Raw genomic sequence first — 25,410 nt, 5'->3', positions numbered from 1 at the left:
AGTGCCTGTCAGTCTGGTGGTGGGTGGGAGTGTCTGTCATTCTGGTGGTGGGTGGGAGTGTTGTCATTCTGGTGGTGGGTGGAAGTGTCTGTCAGTCTGGTGGTGGGTGGGAGTGTCTGTCAGTCTGGTGGTGGGTGGGAGTGTCTGTCAGTCTGGTGGTGGGTGGGAGTGTCTGTCATTATGGTGGTGGGTGGGAGTGTCTGTCAGTATGGTGGTGGGTGGGAGTGTGTAATGTAAAGTAATGGATTACAGGTAACATCCACACTGAGCTAAAGGCTAGAGCTGCTGCTTTCAAGGAGCGGGACACTAATCCCACGGTTTATAAGAAATCCAGCTACGCCCTCCGTTGAACCATCAAACAGGCAAAGCATCAATACAGGACTAAGATCAAATCCTAATACTCTGACGCTCTTCGGATGTGGCAGGGCTTGCAAACTATCATGGATTACAAAGAGAAACCCATCCCCTAGCTGCCCAGTGATGCGGAGCCTACCAGACAAGCTAATTGCCTTCTATGCTCGCTTCGAGGCAAGCAAAACTGAACCATGCATGAAAGCACCAGCTGTTCCGGACGACTGTATCATCATGCTCTCCGTAGTCGATGTGAGTAAGACCTTTAAACAGGTTAACATTCACAAGGCTGCAGGGCCAGATGGATTACCAGGACGCGTACTCAGAGCATGCGCTGACCATCTGACAAGTGTCTTCACTAACATTTTCAACCTCTCTAATACCTACATGTTTCAAGCAGAATACCATAGTCCCTGTGCCCAAGAACGCCACGGTAACACGCCTAAATGACTACCGCACCGTAGCACTCACATCTATAGACATGAAATGCTTTGAAAGTCATGGCTCACATCAACACCATCATCCCAGAAACCCTGGACCCACTCCGATTCGCATACCGCCCGAACAGATCCACAGACGATGCAATCTCCATTGCACTCACACACTGCCCATTCCCACCTACGTTAGAATGCTGTTCAGCGTTCAACACCATTGTGCCCTCAAAGCTCATCACTAAGCTAAGGACCCTGGGACTGAACACTTCCCTCTGCATCTGGATCCTGGACTTCCTGACGGGCCGCCCCGAGGTTGTAAGGGTAGGCAACAACACATCTGCCACACTAACCCTCAACACGGGGACCCTCAGGGGTGCGTGCTTAGTCCCCTTGACCTCCTGGCCAAGCACAACTCCAACATTATCATTAAGTTTGCCGACAACACGACGGTGGTAGGCCTGATCCCCGACGACGATAAGACAGTCTATAGGGAGGAGGTCAGAGTCCTGGCAGTGTGGTGCCAGGACAACAATCAAGACATGGGAGCTGATCGTGAACTACAGGAAAAGGAGGGTCGAGCACGCACCCATTCGCATCGACAGGGCTGTAATGAGCAGGTTGAGAGCTTCAAGTTCCTTGGTGTCTAAATCACTAAGGACCTATCATGGTCCAAACACACCAACACAGTCGTGAAGAGGGCACAACAAAGCCTATTCCCCCTCAGGAAACTAAAAGATCGTCAAAAGGTTCTAGAGCTGCAACATCAAGAGCATCCTGACTGGTTGCATCACTGCCTGGTATGGCAACTGCTCAGCCTCCGACCACAAGGCACTACAGAGGGTAGTGCGTACGGCCCAGTACATCACTGGGGCTAAGGTGCCTGCCATCCAGGACCTCTATACCAGGCTGTGTCAGAGGAAGGTCCTAAAATTGTCAAAGACCCCAGCCACCCCAGCCATAGACTGTTCTCTCTACTACCGCATGGCAAGCGGTACCGGAGCGCCAAGTCTAGGACCAAAAGGCTTCTCAACAGCTTTTACCCGCAAGCCATAAGACTCCTGAACAGGTAATCAAATGGCTATCCGGACTATTTGCATTGTGTGCCCCCCCAACCCCTCTTTTACGCTGCTGCTACTCTCTTATGCTGCTGCTACTCTCTGTTTATCATATATGCATAGTCACTTTAACTATACATTCATGTACACACTACATCAATTAGCCCGACTAACTGGTGCCCTTGCACATTGGCTACCCGGTCTATCAGCATTGTGTCCCACCACCCGCCAACCCCTCTTTTACGCTATTGCGACTCTCTGTTTATCATATATTAATAGTCACTTTAACCATACCTACATGTACATTCTACCTCAATTAGCCTGACTAACCGGTGCCTGTATATAGCCACGCTACTGTATATAGCCTCGCTACTGTTATTTTTCACTGTCTTTTTACTGTTGTTTTTGTTTCTTTACTTACCTATTGTTCACCTAAAACCTATTTTTTTACTTAAAAATTGCACTGTTGGTTAGAGCCTGTAAGTAAGCATTTCACTGTAAGGTCTACACCTGTTGTATTCGGCTCACGTGACAAATAAACTTTGATTTGATTTGCTGAACAGTTAATCAAATGGCCATCAGGAGTATTTACATTGACCCCCTTATTTTACTCTTATTTATGATGATTTCTTTGCACTCTTGCATAGGCTCGATGTACACTCACTGGACTCTACCCACACACTCATTCATACTACACTGACACTCCAACACGCACACAGACAAACACACACGGACACACACAAAACACACACATGCATATTGATGCTACACACACACACCGCTGCTACACTCTGTTTATTATCTATGTATGGTCACTTTACCCCTACCTACATGTACATATTACCTCAATTACCTCAACTAACCCATACCCCTGCACATTGACTCGGTACCAGTAACCCTTGTGTATGCTGTAGCCTTGTTATTGTTATTTTATTGTGTTACTATTTTTCCTTTAGTTTATTTAGTACATTTTTCTTACTTACTTTTTAAAAACTCTGCATTGTTGGTTAAGGGCTCTTAAATCAGCATTTCAGGGAAAGGTCTACCTGTTGTATTTACATTTACATTTCTACTGTATTATTGACTGTATGTTTGCTTATTCCATGTGTATCTCTGTGTTGTTGTATGTGTCGAACTGCTTTGCTTTATCTTGGCCAGGTCGCAGTTGCAAATGAGAACTTGTTCTCAACTAACCTACCTGGTTAAATAAAGGTGAAATTTAAAAATTTAAAAAATAAAAGTATTTGGCCATGTTACAAATAAAATTTGATTTGATACCCTCCCTGACCTTCGAACTGGCCACCGTCTGTATCCCTGTACCCCCTGTACCCCTGTACCCTGGGGATTATTGGGATATGAGGGAGAGAAAGAAGCTCGAGATAGAAGTGGTGGCAAGTTATATCCATCCATTCCAGACACACAGGCTGTGTTTATACAGGCAGCCTATTTTTGATCTTTAGCCACTAATTGGCCTTTTGACAAATCAGATATTTTGCCAATAGTTGGGCAAAAGAATAGAATTGGGTTACCTGTTTAAATGCAGCCACAGAGACACACCCAGACAAGACACTTCCTGTCACATGACTGATGCCATTGCCGGCCCTTATGCAGACAGAAGAGGACCCTGGTTGGCGTCTGTTCATGGCAGATCGATAAGAGGACCTGAAAGAAGACACCAGACCACTGCTGGGAAAAATGCACTGTATCGATCAGGGAGGAACCCAGAGTCCTCTACAGACTTTTCCACCACAGGGGGAGAGAGAGTGAAAGAGAGTGTGTCTGTGCAATTGTGCATGTGTGTCTGTTGTTGCAGTGCTGAAGGGTTGAGCAGACTTGTGCGGTACACTAATGCAGTGGTCCTCAAACCTCTCCTCGGGGGATGTTTCACAATTTTGTTGTAGCTCTGGACTAGCTCAACTGATTCACCTATTGAAGGGCTTGATAATTAGTTGCCAAGTTGAATCAGAATAGCTGTAGAATAGATCAAATACATGGAATGGCTGGAGGTCCCTGAGGAGAGGTTTGAGAACCACTGCACTAATGTAATCATGCATGCTTAATAGAGCTTAACAGCCAACCCTAAACCACCAACAGTTTTTACCCAAGTCTACTTCTGGGGCCTCTCAAATATTTATGCAGCTCCCCTCTGTTCTTTTCTTCTTCTCCTTTCCATCTTGACTTCTCCACTCTTTCTGTCGTTTCTCCTCCCCTGTAACTTCTCTCCTCTTCCCTCACCATCTCTCCTCTTCCCTCTCTTCCCCTCTGCTCTCTTCAGACCTAGACCTGCAGAATATCATCTAACTTGGCAGCGTGTCCTTGGGGTTTACACTCTCTGGCAAAGTTAGACTCTATCTCTCTCTTACCCCTCGCGTTCTGTTTTTCATTTTCCTCTCTCACTGTCTCTCTGTCCTAAAGTATCTCACTTTCTCTTTTGTATCTGTCCGATTAGTTTCCAAACACAACAATCCTCCAACATCAACTCCTCTCGTCTTTATTTCCTGTGTCTTTCCCCCTCTTAATTGCCTGTTCTTGTTCTCTCCCTATTCTCTTTCCTGTCCACAACAAACTAATACTAAATGGGGTACATTAAAGGTTAGCAGAGTGAAAGGATGAAATGTACAGTTAGTTACAGTAGCAAGCTCTGAGCAAGCCAAGCATGTGACGTGCAAGTTGTGGGGCGGCACAATGGTGTGGGGCAGTTCCCTTTTCAAAGACTGCAGTGCAGCTATTCTAGAGGTAAATTCCACCTTCTTTAGCCTACCTATTTCTGGGATCATTGGCAAGCTTTGTGAAAACTTTGTGGAGTCTGTCCAGGTGCCAATAATCAAGCCCAGGGCGGTCGATACTCTTAACCTCGTCCCAGTCGAGACAACACTCCTCTCCTGGTGGTCCTATGAATAAAGCCTATACATTTRCCCTTGCTCCCTCTCCCCACCTCTCTCTCGGCCGACCAACTTCCATATTCTCACATCTCTTTGGTCCTCATCCAGATGGTGCACAGTTGTTAGAACATTTTCCACTAGGGGGCAGTAAAATATGATAAATATTACTAACATGAGGTGGTTAGACTGTCTACTACTCTCAGTTCTGTTTTCCTATGTTTTGGGGGGAATTGCACAAAGATTTCACATTTGCACATGTCTGATGTCTACACGCAGAAAATGAATTATACTGTAAAGTGTAGCTCCCTGTTCAAGATAGACCTTCTTACTCAGCACTGAATCCGAACGAAGATGTTCTAGAATTGTAAGATAACCTACCCTTCTCCGCTACAGACTGTGTCTGTAATCTCGGTAACCATAAGATCTTTGTCCCAACCCGGCAGTGACGGTTGTGCGACGTTGGGTTGGGGTCATAAACATGGCGTGGAGAGGATATTTTGTCAAATGGACCAAAACAGAATGTATAAATTCTGTCTCCACAGTTTCGAGAGGTAGCAGGTGAGCAATGGAGACCCGGTTGCGCGATATATTCACGTTGGAACATTATTGCTAACAACGACGAAGTTACGACATTGGTTGTTGCGCTGGTTACCTAACCATCTTCTGACTGTCATTTTTAGACAACTTTACTGCATTAATTGCAGTAGTTAAGCGTTTAAATACTATTGCTACAATTGTAGATTTGTTCAATATCAAAGCTGTACGGTTGTCTCATTTATTTAGAATGACACTGGCCGTGTTTGAGAGCATCAAATCCATGATGAATAATGGGTAAATGYTCACTGACTGACCTACACATAATAATGAGTAGTTATTTATGATGCATGGTGATTTGTTGATCAGTCGGTCGGCAGTCTCCTACACTGTCGGCTGCAAAGTTGAACAAGCTCAATGACAGTCGCATTCAAATCTAGTCAGCATAACGACACTTCACTGTATTGTGTTTGGCTATTGCTTTGCAAAATAGGCCTAGTCCGTCACAACGCTGTTATTATGTATCCACGATTTTTGAGGAATAAATTAATGGTAAACCGCAAAGAAATATCTGCAACATAGGRTAGGGAAAGATCTCAATTGCATGCACCTCGCGTCCTCTCCTTCTCAAAACCCATTGGATGAGAAAGCCAGAGATCCCACCCCTCTGACCTTCTCCTCCAATGGGTTTTGAGAAGGAGAGAGGACGCAAGGGAATAGTGGTGAGGAGAAGGAGTCTCCAGCTATGTCGAAACCGCACTAACCATACTATTTGTGACATGAATTTAGTATATAGTATGCTTATTTGTCATAGTATGGATATAGTTAGTATGCCAGAAGTTCCCAGATGTCATTCTAAATTCGCCAAAATATGAAGTATATACGCAGAGGAGACTATTTCCATAGTTTAAGGCCCATAATGAAATTAATCAGCAAATGGGCGTGGCTTCACATCATTTTCAGATTTGAAGAAAATGGCYGAAAATATGCAGCAGAAGTCCAACGAGAGCGGATACAAAAATSATTGCTTTAACTAATTAGGACAAATGTTAAGAAATGTAATAAAGTAATGACTTTTCAAATAAGTTACCTTACACGTTATGTTGGCTGACAATTTGTTAGCTACGCTGTCCTTACGAACCACATAGCATATCATTACAGCAGTATGTACCGGGACGTTAGCTAGCTACCTAACGTTAGTTGGCTACRTATACATCAAACTTGCCAGTATATTAACTATAGGCTATAACTATAGGCTATACTAACTACCCAACTTTTATTGACTTGATTATTCCCGTCATTCTTAGCTTAGCTAAATGGTATAGTCGTAGTGCAATCTGACAACGCTCTGAATTTACAAACTGACAACCTGACAACGCTCTGAATTTACGAACACACCCGAAGTCGTAAGATGTCTAACTAGTCTTGTGTTATGCTAACTAGCTAGCAAGAGGTTGCATAGCAACAGCYTCAACTTCCGGTAGACAMGCGAAGAGCTAGTACGCTCAACTGAAAGCATACTTTTTGTTTACGGTATACTAAAATGAACTAATAGTATGTAGTATATACTCATTAAGTATGTAGTATACAGTATGTTAGTATGGGTATTCCAACACAGCTTCCGTGTTTGGAAGCGAATTCACCATTCATATTCTGGTTTCAGATTAATTCAAACATCGTTTWAAATTTTATAGCCATAGTTATTAACTGTACTGCACAAGAGTCGAATAAACAACATATCTGCAGCCGATAAGCTTTTGGGCCTCCAAGACTTCACAGGCAGAAGCACTGGAAGGACTTATTTTATTGCATTTTTTCACTACATTGACTACTGTCGCCAGGAAATGTCCCGCCATCACAAGATCCTTCTGAGCCTGTGTAGGGACCTGATTAAAACAGAAAAGCAAGCTGATTGAATTTTGAATTGATGCATTTTTTCCTTTTGGGATCTTTATTACCAACCTGTACAGTAGGTGGCGGACAGTGTAATTGTAGTYCTTCTGCCTGTGAAGTCTTGGAGGCCCAAAAGCTTATCGGCTGCAGATATGTTGTTTATTCGAKTCTTGTGCAGTACAGTTAATAACTATGGCTATAAATGCTATAAAATCCACCTTCTTCACAATAAGTGTCTCCAGATCACTTGATTTTTGTTCCATTCTTGGACTTCACTGTTGTCCACTCATCTTTCTCGCCAACTGTACTCGACGTGCTTTCAGCTTCCACCATTTCCACTCTTCCCTACCTCAAACTCGGACGGAGATGGATTGTAGTTTTTATGGCTTGATATCAGGAGATGGCGTCGAAATTTTGATGAAACAATTCAGAGACTGAAACAAAACTCAGAATAATTATTTAAGGTGAGCAAATCGATATACAATCCCGAAATCAGCTGTAACTGTCAATAGTAAAAAACAAAGCTTAAAACGATGTTTGAATATTAGCTGATGTCATAGAACAAAACGTATAAGATCTCCTAAGCCTGTGTGTACCACAGWCGTTACTCYTTTTACCACAAACATTATTCTCAGTGTTTATCCAAAAACCCTACAAAAACGACATTCATTTCTCCATAGGCTTTGTCCGACGAACCATGGCAGAGTTAGTGCCTACAAAAAGACGCCATTACTATTTCTCTAGGTCTTAACGTTCATCCGCATTGTGGCTGCTAGGAACTTACCAAACAGMGGGGCGTGGCCAGTGTTAAGGTCAAGAGGGTGCATCAGCAGTAGAGACTGAGGTACAATGAGGTACAGTATTCTTGCAAAACCCATTTTGTCAGCGTTCGATGAGCTGTGACCAATGACCTACTCATCTGGATGAAACCAAGGAAAAGATMAATGAAAACATCCACACATCCGCATAATCTGTAGATCTATGGATCATCTGTTCCCAACCAATGTGTGTTAACAAGTTGTCTTCCTGTGTACCCTTCTAAAGGTTCAKCCTCCACCCCCAGCAGAGGTGTGGTTTCCGGAAAGAAGCGAGGAAACCAGAGACATGGAAGAGGGACCGGGGCATCCCAGAAGAAACAGGCCCTCCCCCCTCTGAGGCTGCCGATGCGATGGTGTCTCGGAAAGTGGTGCACCCTAAAACAGGACCCCCACCCCCTGGCGCGGCCCCCAGGCGTACGGGGAAGCTGTTCAAGCCCTTTATGTTCACAATAGGGGTAGGTTCTAGCAAGACAGACTTTTTTTATTCCCAAAAAATGGTCATATGGGAAGTCACCGTTCTATAGTTTTCATGCATTTGATTCATATGTATTCATTGAGTATTCATATTTAATAATAARATTAATATTTCATATTTAACATAGCGAATCATTTAAAGTTGAAGTCGGAAGTTTACATTTCACTTAGGTTGGAGTCATTTAAAACTCGTTTTTTAAACCACTCCACAAATTAATGTTAACAAACTATAGTTTTGGCAAGTTGGTTAGGACACCTACTTTGTGCATGACACAAGTAATTTTTCCAACAATTGTTTACAGACAGATTATTTCACTGTATCACAATTCCAGTGGGTCAGAAGTTTACATACACTAAGTTGACTGTGCCTTTAAACAGCTTAGAAAATTCCAGAAAATGATGTTATGGCTTTAGAAGCCTCTGATAGGCTAATTGACATAATTTGAGTCAATTGGAGGTGTACCTGTGGATGTATTTCAAGGCCTACCTTCAAACATAGTGCCTCTTTGCTTGACATCATGGGAAAATCAAAAGAAATCAGCGAAGACCTCAGAAAAACAATTGTAGACCTCCAAAAGTCTGGTTCATCCTTGGGAGCAATTTCCAAACGCCTGAAGGTATCACGTTCATCTGTACAAACAATATTACGCAAGTATAAACACCATGGGACCACGCAGCTGTCATACAGCTCAGGAAGGAGACGCGTTCTGTCTCCTAGAGATGAATGTACTTTGGTGCGAAAAGAGCAAATCAATCCCAGAACCACAGCAAAGGACCTTGTGAAGTTGCTGGAGGAAACAGGTACAAAAGTATCTATATCCACAGTAAAACGAGTCCTATATCGACATAACTGAAAGGCCACTCAGCAAGGAAGAAGCCGCTGCTCCAAAATCGCCATTAAAAAGCCAGATACGGTTTGCAACTGCACATGGGGACAAAGATCGTACTTTTTTGGAGAAATGTCCTCTGGTCTGATGAAACAAAAATAGAACTGTTTGGCCATAATGACCACGTTATGTTTGGAGGAAAAAGGGGAGGCTTGCAAGCCGAATAACACCATCCCAACCGTGAAGCACGGGGTAGTGCAGCATCATGTTGTGAGGGTGCTTTGTGCAGGAGGGACTGGTGCACTTCACAAAATAGATGGTATCATGAGGAAAGAAAATGATGTGGATATATTGAAGCAACATCTCAAGACATCAGTCAGGAAGTTAAAGCTTGGTCGCAAATGGGTCTTCCAAATAGCAAATGACCCCAAGCATAATTCCAAAGTTGTGGCAAAATGGCTCAAGGACAACAAAGTCAAGGTATTGGAGTGGCCATCACAAAGCCCTGACTCAATCCTATAGAATATTTGTGGTCAGAACTGAAAAGGCGTGTGTGTGAGCAAGGAGGCCTACAAACCTGACTCAGTTACACCAGCTCTGTAAGGAGGAATGGGCTAAAATTCACCCAACTTCTTGTGGGAAGCTTGTGGAAGGCTACCCAAAATGTTTGACCCAAGTTAAACAATTTAAAGGCAATGCTACCAAATACTAATTGAGTGTATGTAAACTTCTGACCCACTGGGAATGTGATGAAAGAAATAAAAGCTGAAATAAATCATTCTCTCTACTATTATTCTGACATTTCACATTCTTAAAATAAAGTGGTGATCCTAACTGACCTAAAACAGAGAATTTTTACTAGGATTAAATGTCTGGAATTGTGAAGTGTATGTGGCTAAGGTGTATGTAAACTTCCGACTTCAGCTGTATAACATGCAYCTCAATGTCTTTAACTTACAAGTACATGTTCATCCAGTGAACAAAGCTGCACGGTGGGCAGTCCAAGAAAAAGGAAGGTAAGCTTGTCTGACTCCATGTTAGTTTACAGGGTGCTCCTTTGGTGCGGCCGCCATCTTGCAATACGAGTCCTTGAAGTCACGAGTGAAGACGGCCAAGGACGAGGCTGAGCAGGAGAAAAGCGGAAAGGTAAGAGTGTGATGGAGATGTATTATATGTGTGACAAAATGCAGGGTTTTGTACAAGATGCTTAAGGTGCTTGAATTTGGAACTTAAATACCTCAAATCTTACATTTTCTCAAGTTGGTACTTGAAAAGTACTTGAATTAAAGAGGAGAACAGAAAATGGTCAAATATGTTAATATTAGAACAATTTAGTGGTTTTGCTAATTAATCTCCAGGCAGACTACTGAGTTTTATTTCCTCACGTGTTTCGCACTCTGGTTGGGTTGCCAGGCAACTCATTAACCCACACTTCCACTCAACCAGGCAGGTACAGAACMGACTGATTAGGTGCTGCCAAAACGTCACATCGATAGCTAGAATGCCGGGCAAATGTAGAATCCAATCTTTTTTTTTCTTGTCTTTAAAAAAAAKAACTTTTGACCCTATTTCTCCCCAAGTTATAGTCTTGTCCCATCGCTGCAACTCGGGAGAGGTCGAAGGTCGAGAGCTATGCGTCCTCTGAAACACGACCCAGCCAGGCCGAACTGCTTCTTGACACACTGCTCGTTTAACCCAGAAGCCAGCCGCACCAATGTGTCGGAGGAAACACCATACACCCGGTGACCATGTCAGCGTGCATTGCGCCTGGCCTGCCACAGGAGTCGCTCGTGTGCGATGGGACAAGAACATCCCTGCCGACCAAACCCTGGAGAATGAAAGCGCTGCTCAAAAAAAGGACAATCCGGAGGGAGCAGGRGAACATAACGAGAATACATGAATCATTCAAAGCAGTGCCTTAGACCACTGTGCCACTCGGGAGGCCCCATAGATTCAAACCTGCCTGGCAGGATATTGATTTTTATGAATGGGTTTTGCCAGAACCAACCAGGGATGTAGCTGGAGGGTGAACGTTGTTTATTCACCTTTCCTTTTGTTCATTATCGTTTATCCACTTATTATTGCTTTCCCAGTGTTGATCATCGCTCAGAAGGATTCTTGATCTGAGTTCTATGTGCATCCCCTACCTCTACGAACAAGTGGAATCATGAATGATTCACGAGTGATTCATGTATTCTCGTTATGTTCGCCTGCTCCCTCCGGATTGTCCTTTTTTGAGCAGCGCTTTCATTCTCCACTCTGTCCAAAGGGAAACATAGGCCAAGAGGTGAAATGAACTACCTCAGCCCAGACCTACAGTGGGCAAGTAGCAGAGAGACYCCGCTGACGGTGGGAATTATTTTAACATCCCTCGACTCCTGCCGTCTCAACAGACATCCTTCAAACAACCCCCCCCGCTACAACTGGTAAATAGTTGCTGATATTTCAGTCAGATGTCTAGCTAGCTCAAGGGCTCTAGCTATAACTAGCTGGCTAGAAGGATGAAGTTGGAAGCTAACGGTGAACGGAGCCTGACTTTAGCAGGAGCAGTTGACTGAAATTAAGATGGCTATAATCAAAAGATGGGCTACTATAAGTTCTCATAACAAAATACCTTTTCTTTATAGAGAGTAGTGAGACAGACAGTGGTGAGTCAGGCTGCAATGAAGGAGGCAAAGGAGATACACAGAGAGAGGAAGCATTGAAGCAAGCAGGGAGAGAGGTTAGTAGTACAGTGGTTCCCAAACTAGGGGGCCAGGACCCATGTGGAGCCCCCTAAAATTTAAATAGGGTCCCCTGAGATAATCTTTAATCTTATCAAACACATTAATAACTTGTTTCTCTTCAAATGGGTATAGAACACAACATTCCAGAGTCAACTAAGATAATTTTTATACTGTCAGAATTCACTCTCATGTCATTATGTGTTGGGACAGCCTGTGGGACCTAAAATTGAGTGAAATMTTAAGACTATTTAAATGAAAAGACAGTTTAATATGTARACTGAACAAAAATATAAATGCAACAATTTCAAAGATTTTACTGGGTTACAGTTCATATGAGGAAATCAGTCGACATCAGTCCTGACTTACCACTCATGTATGTAGTGAAACACGTATTATTGAGCAGTGGTGTAAAAATACTTTAAAGTACTACTTAAATCGTTTTTCGGACTATCTGTACTTTACTATTTATATTTCGGACAACTTTTACTTCACTACATTCCTTAAGAAAATAATGTACTTTTTACTCCATACATTTTCCCTGACGCCCAGAAGTACTAGCTACATTTTGAATGCTTAGCAGGACAGGAAAATGGTCCAATTCACACACTTATCAAGAGAACATCCTTGGTCATCCCTACTGCCTCTGATCTGGATGACTCACTAAACACACACTTCATTTGTAAATTATGTCTGAGTGTTGGATTGTGCCCCTGGTTATCTGTAAATAAAAAMAKAATTGTGCAGTCTGATTAGCATAATAAGGAATTTGAAATGATTTATACTTTTATTTTTCATACTTAAGTATATTTTAGCAAATACATTTTTGATAAATAAATATATGTAAAACCAAATACTTTTAGACTTTTACTCAAGTAGTATTTTACTGGGTGACTCTCACTTTTACTTGAGTCATTTTAGGTTAAGGTATCTTTACTTTTACTCAAGTATGACACTTGGGTACTTTTTCCACCACTGTTATTGAGTAGAACTTGTTAGGTAGTGATGAATAGTACGTTTTWTTTGTGGTGATATACTGCCATCTGTTGCGTCTAGAAACAATTGCATAATATGAACTATTACAAATGAATGGTCCTTGAAAATAAATATTAGTGCTTGAAAAAGTATTTGAAAGTCCTTGACTTTGACTTGCCACTGTCTGTCCAAACCCTGAAAATGACAAATGTGTGTCTCCTCTTGTATTTTGGATCCTAGGCATCGCAAGACATGACATACTGGCACAACTGGTGGAACCAGCTAACAGACTTCCAGAAACAGGTCATCCTGCTCATGTCCTTTGTGGARGATTTCTGGAGCAGCCTGACTGAGGGTCAGCAGATGGCCACTGGTAAGGATCCCCGAAAGGGTGATGGATAACGGGGAGGAACGGGCGACTACGACCCAGGAGGACCACAGTGTGTGCTTTACATGTCGTTCCAGCCCAGCTCTAACACGCCTAATTTAAAGTGGTCTATGGTTTAAATTTTAAAGGCCATGACTAGTTGATTTGTAGTGTGTTAGAGCAGGGATGGAGCAAAACCTTGCACACACTGTGGCGGCTGTTGCTTACCCCTGAATTGAGAGGGTATTACGGTCAACAAGATAGAGAGGCTGCCTTAGGACCAGCAAAGGCATAAATGTTCAAAGCATGAGTTGAAATTTAGTTGCATCATGCCATGGAATTAAGGTAGTGTTCATTAGGACACAGCGTAGATCGAAAAATGATAATGAGCGTTTCTTATTGGACGTGTTCAGATAGTAAACGTTTGACATTGTTTTCTTACATTTGGTGCCTACCAAACATGACCCTGTGCATTATGCCGTCTGCACTAGCCTATATCCATAAGTGTTCTCTCTGTCCAGATGTGGCCCGTTCTCTCSTAGCTACCTTCTTAATATCCTCTAACCTTTTTGTTCCCATCGTCTCTCTGTGATAGGGATCATAGCGGTCAATGCTGTGGTGCTCTGCTGTTGGCGAATACCCTCCATGCAACGATCCATGGTCAAGTACTTTACTGCCAACCCAGCCTCCAGTAAGTACTGTCTCTGTGTGTGGTGGTGGTCCGTTGTGGTTAAGTCATTTCAATGCAGCTGAATAATGTTGTTATTTTTCGTCGATTTAGAAATCCCTCCCAACTCTACATTGATTTGTTTTAATAGTCACACTCCCTCCTCCCTATAGTTATCCTGGACTTCAGTCTGAAAGCCTGTATTATCAACACACATAAGGGGATACATTTTCCTGGAGAGAAAGAGCAGATCTGTTAAAAAAAATAAATACTGTTAGCCTCCATTTTTAATTTTGCTCAATGATAAGACTGACGCGCTTCTCCCTTCCTCCTAGAGACGCGGTGCCTTCCCATGCTCCTCTCCACCTTCAGCCATTACTCTATAATCCACATGGCGGCCAACATGTACGTCCTGTGGACCTTCTCCTCCAGCATCGTCTCTCTCCTGGGGAAGGAGCAGTTCCTCGCTGTCTACCTCTCTGCTGGTACAAGCCTACATAGTGTGTGTGTGATGTCTGTTAATTTGCGTGTGTTTGAGTGTATATGTTAGGTTATTTTCAGAGACCGCTGTTGACCCTCATCTCTCTTCATTGTCAGGTGTGATCTCCACTATGGTGAGCTACGTGTGTAAGACCAGTACGGGACGCCTGCATCCCTCTCTTGGGGCGGTAAGAGTCCTCACATGTCCCCCTTTTGTAGTACACTTTACTATACAATACTGTGCACTTGTTCATTACTGTAGGACCAAAGAATATCGTACCGTGATTTTTTTAAACCAGGAAACATACACACATTACGTTGTTATGATTATGGCATGACGAAATGGGAGTTGGTAGTTTAGTGATAATCAACATTACTCACGTCTCCCTCTGTTTATTACTGTGGTCGGTCCTGGCTCTGATGTCACTTCCTGATCCGGGCTCTGACGTCACTTCCTGTGATTTTGACTTCCAGTCAGGGGCCATCATGACGGTCCTGGCAGCGGTCTGCACCAAGATGCCCGAGGCCAAACTGGGTATCATCTTCCTGCCCATGGTCAGCTTCACTGCAGGCAACGTGAGTGATGTGTTTGTGTTTGTGGCAGGGGTGTATGAACACCTCAAGCAAAGCAGCGGTAACAAAATTCCATTCATCTTCACTGAGGGAAACAGGAGAGCAATAAAAGTGTCTGTGAATGAAAGACTGGCGGGGGGGTATGTGAAAACAATGTATATAACATAGTTCATCTGCACTCAACACGTCTATTCATTGTAAATTCAATGGTGTGTATAAACGTATGTGGTGTGTATAAACGTATGTGGTGTGTATAAACGGATGTGGTGTGTCATCTGTATGGTTGTGGGAGGCAGAGTCTTACCGCGCGCGCATTGCTCTTTTTTTAGGCCTTGAAAGCGATCGTTGCCATGGATGCAGCGGGTCTCATTATGGGATGGAGGCTGTTTGATCATGCGGCTCACCTTGGAGGAGCCCTCTTCGGAGTGTGAGTATTTGATCACTGCAGAAATGGGCGACTGGACTCACCAGAGCCCAAATGGCATATCTGTAAAGCAACTGATTTCACGTACCATGCATAGCCGTATCCCCAAGCCAATATTAGTGAGGTGATTCATATCCACAAGTGAGAGATGGGGAAAATGTGACTTCTGTTTGACTGAAATTACATACATTTTGTATCCTTTTTCAATTACGACAACAATTTCCACAAATAGTTGCACATTCAAAGACTATTAAGACAGTGATTTCTGGACCTTTTAGGATGTAGATCTGGTCAAATTAGATAGAGCCTCATACCATAATTCCCCTATGACACCGGACACCTCATAATTCCCCTATGACACCGGACACCTCATTCATGATATCTCCATATTATCATCCATGATTAGCCTAGTTGTTTTGTGTTCATTTAAAGCCATCTTAATTAGACTGAATTTCACTGAATATAATACATTTATAATAGTAATTAATAAAAATAAAATAGTGATCCTATTTTAGTTTAGTAGTAAGTAATATAGTTGTCCTGTATGGCTCAGTTGGAACTTGCAACGTCAAGATTATGGGTTCGATTCCCAGGGCCACCCATACGTAAAACGCATGCACGCGTGACTGTAAGTCGCTTTGACTAAAAGCATCTGCTATTATTATATTTTAAATAATATTGATGAATGACTATAATCCATACTGTCTTTCCTGCAGGTGGTATGTAGCATACGGCCACAAGCTGATGTGGAGGAAGAGGGAGCCACTGGTCAAGGCATGGCACAGCATGAGATCTCAGGCCCCTGGTGGACGGGGCAGATCTGGTGGTTCGGGCGGCGACGGGGGCAGGCCTGGGGGGTCGGGCGGCGACGGGGGCAGACCTGGTCCTGTGTAGGACCCCCAACATGCCACTCTGGGAAGTTGGCCCATAACCACTGATCAGGTGTCAGATATTCTTCACACCCCCCAATTGGTTAGGATTGGCTGTAGGGGGTATCTGATCCTAAATCTGTGGTTAGGGGGAATCTTCTACCTCAAGAAGCCTTTTTTTGGTACGAATGCCTGGTGATATCCAGCTGACAGCTGTGGAGGGCGGGACCCAGCACCCCAAACCTCTGTTCTTCTAATTGGCGCGTTCCTCTGTCCAGGCGTTGCTGACGCATGCCGTATCTTACAACGTCTGGATAGGTATTTTAAGTATCAGCCAACCACATCATATGTTATAGCAATCTGGAGCTCGCCGGCATGCAACGTCTGAGCAGGGGAACTCAACCAATCTAAATCAGGGAGAGTGGACATATTTGTGATATTTGCATTTCAGACAGCACTCTATTGTAACTAAGTCCTAAGGGATGATTAATTTGGTTTGATAAGTGGCTGTAATCTAGTACAAATGTTGGCGGCTTTATCATTATGGGGTAGTTTCTATGAAGATGTGAGATGTTACCATAGAGATATTGTATGTCTATGGTTGATACAGAGACTGCTTCCTGTTTGTAAGGAAGTGGTTAACGGAGAATGACCGTCCTGGACTAAAACAACAAACTTCCTCATAAGAACTTCAACTTCCTTGTAGTTTGTAGATGTGCCGGCGTTGCCAGAGGTTTCTGAAAGGTTGAGGTGCTTATATCTTGGTAAAACATTTTGTAAATCCTGAGTCTTACAAAAAAAGGTACATAACAAAAACGCCAAAAATGTCCTCAACACTGCTGTACTCATTTCATGGTACTCTATTATTAAAAAGGTCACCTTCATCTTCACTGGGGTAGTACATTTGGGTTTAAAGGGATACTTCAGGATTTTGGCAATTACGCTCTTTATCTACTTCCCCAGAGTCAAGATGAACTCATGGATATCATGTTTATATCTCTGCATGCAGTAGAGGTAGTTTTGCTGGCGCAAGGCAGTGTCTCTGGACCCCTCGAAGGTCGGAGTTTGTCCCCCTCTCCTCCCTAAAATAAAAATCGAATGCGTCAGCCAGACAGCCATTCACAAAGTATAGACTACAGATTGCTGTCCGTGGTGCTGAAATTGCGACGTGTCTATGCAGCGGCCGATCGAATCAACCTGGTCTCAGAGCATTTTGTATTGTTCTGTATGTAAATCCGAGACACTCCATTTAGTATAATATGTTACTAATATGCAGAGCGCACAATGTTAAAATTTTGCAATACGTGTTATGTTATGAATTCTAGCTAGGTGGCTAACATTAGCTAGGCTAGGGGTTAGGGTTACGTTTAGGAGTTAGTTTAAAGGGTTGGGGGAATGGTTAGCTAACGTAGCAAGTAGTTAAAGTTGCTAAAATGCTAAAGAGCTCCGTAATGACATTTGAACTTGCAACCTTTGGGTTGGTAGACATTCGCGTTATACGCCAAGTAACCATCTGTCTTATGTAACCAGACTAAATGGAGTGTCCTTAGATTTACGTACAGAATAATACGAAATTCTCTGAGACCAGGCTGATCGAATTGATGATAGGCTTTCTGTGGTGCCCGAGCATGTAGCCTATAGCTTTGCTTCAGCTAATGGATTTGTTTATTAGGCCTATTTGGTTGTCATTTTCTCATGTTAAGCCTAACATTTCACTAAGCTATACAGGGTGTTGCAAGGCTGCCATGATTTAGACTGCTGGCCGGCGGCAATAATGTAATTACTTGTTCTGTAATTAAAGTTAGAAATTCCAACATTGCAGATTGATCAAATACATTTTCGGTACAACAGAATACTAATCGGCAACCAATTGATTAAAAAAATACAACTGTCCTGTATAGCTCACCTGAACCTGCATGACATGAGCCGTCCTCATGCTGTCTCCCAGCTTGGATAGAAAGTTGTGTGTAAAACCAGTCTAATGCCAAATAATAGTCAGCACACCCTCAACACACCAGCTTACGCTGTTCCATTATGCAGTGTAGCCTAGCTATCTATAGCTATATACAGTATTTATACAAATTACACATCAAATAGCCTAACAATGAGGACAAATCCTTGGATACATTTTGCCACAATTTAGTGAACTCAGCAGGTTTTGTCTGGCTAATAGATTACAGAAATGGGCTGCAATCAAGGTATATTAAGTCCAACTTGAGACTCCCCCGAGCTTCCGAGACATTTTACATTATATGTCCATTACGCTGCACACAATTTAAACTTCGTCTTGAATGATGTATGCCAAGATATACCAGAGATCAGACTGTTGATATTGCTACCACACAACTCAAACACAGGATCACCAGTATGAATAAAATCGCAAACCGCTTTTTTAGTTTGAGACCCCCAAGAACTGTTGTCCAGTATCCTATACAGTTACTCTTTCCGGAACGTCTTGAAGCCGGCAATTAAGGAGAATGAGAACATCTCAATTAAAGATGTTGCTATGGCAATCAAGCTGTTTTTAACCGTAACTGTTGCTTCTACCAAGAGATGGTTTTATAAACTAAAACTCACAAAGAACTACTTAAGAATTAAACATTAGGTTCTCGGTCTGATATGTGTTTTTTAACACCTGCCCAGTGGGCAAAACCTGGTTGAAAAGACGTCAGTATGACTGCTCATTCTAGTTGGAAAAGGATGTTGTTGTTTTACGTATTTGTCTGACCAAAATACGACCAGTTGGTCATAATTGTGACCACTATATTATGTAGCCTACTGGTCATAGTTAATACCATCATAACCTGGTAATGATTACAGCTTATTACCTACTGTAAAAAAAAATATTGCAGAGAATAAAGTTGGAAATTGAAAAGTGTTCATTACATTTCTGTGTTTCCATAGTCAACAATTAAAGTTTAAATCTGCAACATATTCTTACATTTAAAATAGATCAAGCAATAGCAAAAACAAATCTACGTCACCATTTTTTGTGCACAGACAGGGACACAGAGTATATAAAGACCCATTGTGTTTAATTTTATGAATGATTAATATAAGAGTGGTGTGATTGGGTAGGTCCTCATCAAGGACCTCCGAGCACAGAAGTCGATCTGGAGCGTAGTGGCCCTCTTGAAGAGTTGTGTGATGGGTCAGATCTGGGGCGTAGTGGCCCTCCTGAAGAGTCGCGTGATGGGTCAGATCTGGAGAGTAGTGGCCCTACTGAAGAGTCGTGTGATGGGTCAGATCTGGAGCGTAGTGGCCCTCCTGAAGAGTCGCGTGATGGGTCAGATCTGGAGAGTAGTGGCCCTACTGAAGAGTCGTGTGATGGGTCAGATCTGGAGCATAGTGGCCCTACTGAAGAGTCGTGTGATGGGTCAGATCTGGAGCATAGTGGCCCTCCTGAAGAGTTGTGTGATCGGTCAGATCTGAAGTGAAGAGAATTGGTGCATTACAACCTTTATCAATTTGAGATTTTAAAAGAAAACAACTAGAAAAGGAGATTCCTGAAGAAACTTTGGACTCAGCTGGCTATGAATATTTCCATGGTACTAGTTAAAGACGTTTGTGGCAACTTGCTCATGTACATAGTTTTACTCCTCCACCAGGAGGCATATTTTAGGACTTTCCAGAGGTCCCGCAACACATCAACCTCCTGAGTTTTCTGGCTTTTCTTACTATAAACATAAAAAGAGAAGAAAATAATAAATGAACGACTGGCATAATGTGGGAATGCAGCACACGACAGAACAGTAACGCGCAGTAAAATGTCTTTTAACAATTAAAATCTACTGAAAATGTCTGATCGTCTATGTCTGAATTGCTCACATTTACTTACCATGGAGCACACCCAAATGGTAAAAAAGACATGTCTCCTCGGTCCCTTCATGTTGAAGTGGGACAATAATTCATTGGTCATCAATCTGAAACATTTTAAGAGGATATCAAAATTAGACGGTAGTTGGATAATGATAATTTTTTTAATGGTAAAGTTTTGCTTAATCCTATATTACATGTAATATTCAAACAACTTTTTATAAACACACCGTTCCATAGTCCTGACTTTTTATAAACACACCGTTCCACAGTCCTGACTTTTTATAAACACACCGTTCCACAGTCCTGACTTTTTATAAACACACCGTTCCACAGTCCTGACTTTTTATAAACACACCGTTCCATAGTTCTGAGTACATTGTCCCGGACAGAGGTTCCCCCATTTGATGACAACTTGACAGTCGTTAAAAAAAAGAAAGGTAAATGCAAAGATGTAAGTATGTGTAAAATAGATATTTTTGAAAGTGGTGCGTCTGTCATATAATTCCTGCAACAAACTTGTCAGAAATGTGTTTAATCTCTTCCTCTTTGCAACTTCAAACGTGTGAGCGACAGGGAGAATGAGCGTGAGAGAAATGGGAATAACTTGACATGACTCACCACGGGAGGTGTCTGCTATCAGGACAAAAGGCTTTCACACCTGGAAAAAAATGAGTTTTAAAATAGAATTTGATTTGCTTCAGAAACGTATATTGTTAGAAGCGGTGCTATTTCAATTGGATCTACTTACACTACAAAAGGGTTCTTTGGCTGTCCCCATAGGAGAACCCTTTTTGGTTCCAGGTAGAACCTGTGATGGAAATGTTATACTTGTGCTTTTCTATTTACCAATTTCTATGTTTGTGCAAGTGACTGACTGAACAATCCTCACTATCAGTAGCTGCAATTTAGCAGTACGCCCAGACATTGTTTTGAGAACGAAAGATGTCTCAGTTTAGAGAGAAGAGATCCCAGGTAGAACCTGTGATGGAAATGTTATACTTGTGCTTTTCTATTTACCAATTTCTATGTTTGTGCAAGTGACTGACTGAACAATCCTCACTATCAGTAGCTGCAATTTAGCAGTACGCCCAGACATTGTTTTGAGAACGAAAGATGTCTCAGTTTAGAGAGAAGAGATCACATGTTATGAAACCAGTATTGGTCGTCACATGAATGAAGCAAAAGGGTAATGATGAATTAATTATGCTAAATCATGCAAATATAACTTGTCTGCAGAGTTGGGGAGTAACAGGTTACATGTAAGGGATTACAACAAAAAAACAGTAACTGTAATTTGTTACTATACCAGCAAAAATATTGTAATCAGATTACGGATTACTTTTTATATTTAGAAAAAATTATCATTGACACTTCTGTTTTCTCAATGGCATTGAAAAAAAGGCACAAGTTTAAGTTTGTTCCACCTGAGCGAGTCTGATCACAAGTCAGAGTTGTTTGATGGATTGTGGGAAAAGAGCAGGAATAGGCTTTTGTAGGCTACAGTATGTCTTACAATGGTGCAACTGCTGTCGGCATTCAAAGATTATCCAACTTGAATAAACGCTTAGAGGTAAGGATGACAGCAGTGGTGTAGTCAACGGCGATATGGATATCACTTATTATTGATATCTACATGGCGCATTGATGTGAATCGCACTGCTGCTCTCATTTAGCTATTTGCGCCTTACGGATTGTGGTTGTTGTGGATGGCTGTTCACAAATCTAAATGTGTATTTGAACCCAATAATGGTTGAATTCAAGAAGTTTAAACTGCCTATCAATCATTGTTTTTGAAACCAGTGGACAGCCAGTGAAATATGCGCTCTTGCAACAGCTGCATAGTGCGGATCCCAGCCTATGGAATAAAAGTGGGGCTTTTATTGCTCAATCTAATTAATAAAAAAATTATATATATATTTCACCTTTATTTAACCAGGTAGGCCAGTTGAGAACAAGTTCTCATGTACAACTGCGGCCGTGCCAAGATAAAGCAAAGCAGTGCGACAAAAACAGAGTTACACATGGGACAAACAAATGTACAGTCAATAGCACAATAGAAAAATCTGTAAACAGTGTGTGCAAATTAAGTAAGGAGGTAAGGCAATAAATAGGGCATAGTAGCGAAGTAATTACAATTTAGCAAATTAACATTGGAGTGATAGATGTTCAAGTAGAAATACTGGTGAGCAAAAGAGCAAATAAAAACAATATGGGGATGAGTTAGGTAGATTGGGTGGGCTATGTACAGCTGCAGTGATCGGTAAACTGCTCAGATAGCTGATGCTTAAAGTTAGTGAGGGAGATATAAGTCTCCAACTTCAGCGATTTTTGCAATTCGTTCCAGTCATTGGCAGCAGAGAACTAGAAGGAAAGGCGGCCAAAGAGGTGTTGGCTTTGGGGATGACCAGTGAGATATACCTGCTGGAGCGCGTGCTACGGGTGGGTGTTGTTATGGTGACCAGTGAGCTGAGATAAGGCGGAGCTTTACCTAACAAAGACTTTTATAGATGACCTGGAGCCAGTGGGTCTGGCGATGAATATGTAGCGAGGGCCAGCCGACGAGAGCATACAGGTCGCAGTGGTGGGTAGTATATGGGGCTTTGGTGACAAAACGGATGGCACTGTGATAGACTGAATCCAGTTTGCTGAGTAGTGTTGGAGGCTATTTTGTAAAATGAAGTCGAGGATCGGTAGGATAGTCAGTTTTACGAGGGTATGTTTGGCAGCGTGAGTGAAGGAGGCTTTGTTGCGAAATAGGAAGCCGATTCTAGATTTAATTTTGGATTGGAGATGCTTAATATGAGTCTGGAAGGAGAGTTTACAGTCTAGCCAGACACCTAGGTATTTTCAGTTGTCCACATATTCTAAGTCAGAACCGTCCAGAATAGTGATGCGGTCCGGTGCGGGCAGCGATTGTTTGAAGAGCATGCGTTTAGTTTTACTAGCGTTTAAGAGCAGTAGGAGGCCACGGAGGGAGTGTTGTATGGCATTGAAGCTCATTTGCAGGTTTGTTGACACAGTGTCCAAAGAAGGGCCAGATGTATACAGAAGGGTGTCGTCTGCGTAGAGGTGGATCAAGGAATCACCCGCAGCAAGAGCGACATCATTGATATATACAGAGAAAAGAGTCGGCCCGAGAATTGAACCCTGTGGTACCCCCATAGAGACTGCCAYAGGTCCGGACAACAGGCCCTCCGATTTGACACACTGAACTCTATCTGAGAAGTAGTTGGTGAACCAGGCGAGGCAGTCATTTGAGAAACCAAGGCTGTTGAGTCTGCTGATAAGAATACGGTGACTGACCAGGTCGATGAAGACGGCTGCACAGTACTGTCTTTTATCAATGGCAATTATGATATTGTTTAGTACCTTGAGCATGGCTGAGGTGCACCCGTGACCAGCTCGGAATCCGGATTACACAGCGTAGACGCTACCTTGGGATTCGAAATGGTCAGTGATCTGTTTGTTAACTTGGCTTTCGAAGACTTTAGAAAGGCAGGGCAGGATGTAGGTCTGTAACAGTTTGGGTCTAGAGTGTCACCCCCTTTGAAGAGGGGGATGACCGCGGCAGCTTTCCAATCTTTAGGAATTTCAGACGATACAAAAGGGAGGTTGAACAGACTAGTAATAGGGCAACAATGGCGGTGGATCATTTTAGAAAGAGAGGGTCCAGATTTTATCGCCCAGCTGATTTGTACGGGTCCAGGTTTTGCAGCTCTTTCAGAACATCTGCAATCTGGATTTGGGTGACGGAGAAGCTGGGGAGGCTTGGGCAAGTAGCTGCGGGGGGTGCGGAGCTGTTGGCCGGGGTTGGGGTAGCCAGGAGTAAGCATGGCCAGCCGTAGAGAAATGCTTATTGAAATTCTCGATTATCGTGGATTTATTGATGGTGACCGTGTTACCTAGCCTCAGTGCCTTGGGCAGCTGAGAGGATGTGCTCTTATTCTCCATGGACTTTACAGTGTCCCAGAACTTTTTGGAGTTAGAGCTACAGGATGCAAATTTCTGTTTGAAAAAGCTAGCTTTTGCTTTCCTAACAAACTGTGTGTATTGGTTCCTGACTTTCCTGAAAAGTTGCATATCGCGGGGACTATCCGATGCTAGTGCAGTACGCCACAGGATGTTTTTGTGCTGGTCGAGGGCAGTCAGGTCTGGAGTGAACCAAGGGCTCTCTCTGTTCTTTGTTCTACATTTTTTTGAAAGGGACATGCTTATTTAAGATGGTGAGGAAATTACTTTTAAAGAACAACCAGACATCCTCTGCTGACAAGATGAGGTCAATATCCTTCCAAAATGAGGTCAATATCCTTCCAGGATACCCGGGCTAGGTCGATTTGAAAGGCCTGCTCGCAGAAGTGTTTAAGGGAGCGCTTGACAGTGGACCCATAACGGATGCAGTCAATGAGGCAGTGATTGCTGAGATCCTGATTGAAAACAGCAGAGGTGTATTTGGAGGGCAAGTTGGTCAGGATAATATTATGCTGATTTAAAAAAAATCCATAGGCCTAAATGTACACATGCTCAAACTCACACACTTTTGATGGATTTAAAGGGGCAGTCTGTAGTTGCTACATCAATTTTTAGACTTATAAATTATATATATATCCATTGATTCTTGAAGAATATAACTTATAAATGCCTCATGAGCTTAGTTCAACTGTCACACCCCATCAAAACCCATAATATAAGCTTGTTTTACTCCAATGTTTGTAAACATTGTAAAGCCTCATAACATGGTAAAACAATTTTGATATCATGGATGGTCAGACATTTCTCCAGGCACATCCCTCAGCAATTTACCAAAACAGAGTCCTGGCGACCGTTTTGTTATTGTTTCATCTGTGGATTTGCCTTTTAAACAGCGGCATATTATCAAAGTGTCACCAAAAAAAAGGAAAACAATAGGCCTATAGAAAATGCAGCATATGATATTCATTTTTCACATGTAAATACCACTTTTCAGTAGTGCTCAAAGCATGCCATTCCATGAGCGCAGCATTTATTTTTCAACTTGAATCAATGAGCCCAATCAGTCCTCCATGACAACAAAATCATAAAAAGAGTAGGGCTAGCTAATAAGATATAATTTAATTGTATTATTATATCTCGTAGAAAGTGATGGGTTAGAAGAAGCCTGCATAACCAACCCATAAAGTAAAATTGAACATCCACATATGGCCAGATATGTAAACTTTAACATTGATTTGTTCTGCAATAGATGTCGTTCAATTGGTAACACACATTT

The 25,410-nt window shown here is 42.5% G+C and overlaps 1 protein-coding gene across 1 annotated transcript; it reads left to right on the top strand.

Annotated features, from left to right (window-relative positions):
- Nucleotides 1-5,164: 5,164 nt before the first annotated feature.
- LOC111979365 (presenilin-associated rhomboid-like protein A, mitochondrial) lies at nt 5,165-19,157 on the top strand. Its single transcript, XM_024009858.1, has 10 exons — nt 5,165-5,280; nt 8,194-8,422; nt 10,310-10,414; nt 13,207-13,339; nt 13,929-14,024; nt 14,336-14,485; nt 14,598-14,668; nt 14,955-15,056; nt 15,383-15,480; nt 16,194-19,157. Exons 1-10 carry the CDS (start codon nt 5,201-5,203, stop codon nt 16,369-16,371), a joined length of 1,242 nt encoding a protein of 413 aa, XP_023865626.1. The 5' UTR covers nt 5,165-5,200; the 3' UTR covers nt 16,372-19,157.
- The last annotated feature ends 6,253 nt before the right edge of the window (nt 19,158-25,410 follow it).

Source organism: Salvelinus sp. IW2-2015, linkage group LG19 (genome assembly GCF_002910315.2).
Source record: "Salvelinus sp. IW2-2015 linkage group LG19, ASM291031v2, whole genome shotgun sequence".
Classification (NCBI taxonomy): Eukaryota; Metazoa; Chordata; class Actinopteri; order Salmoniformes; family Salmonidae; genus Salvelinus; species Salvelinus sp. IW2-2015.
This window is presented reverse-complemented; position numbering and strand designations above follow the sequence as displayed.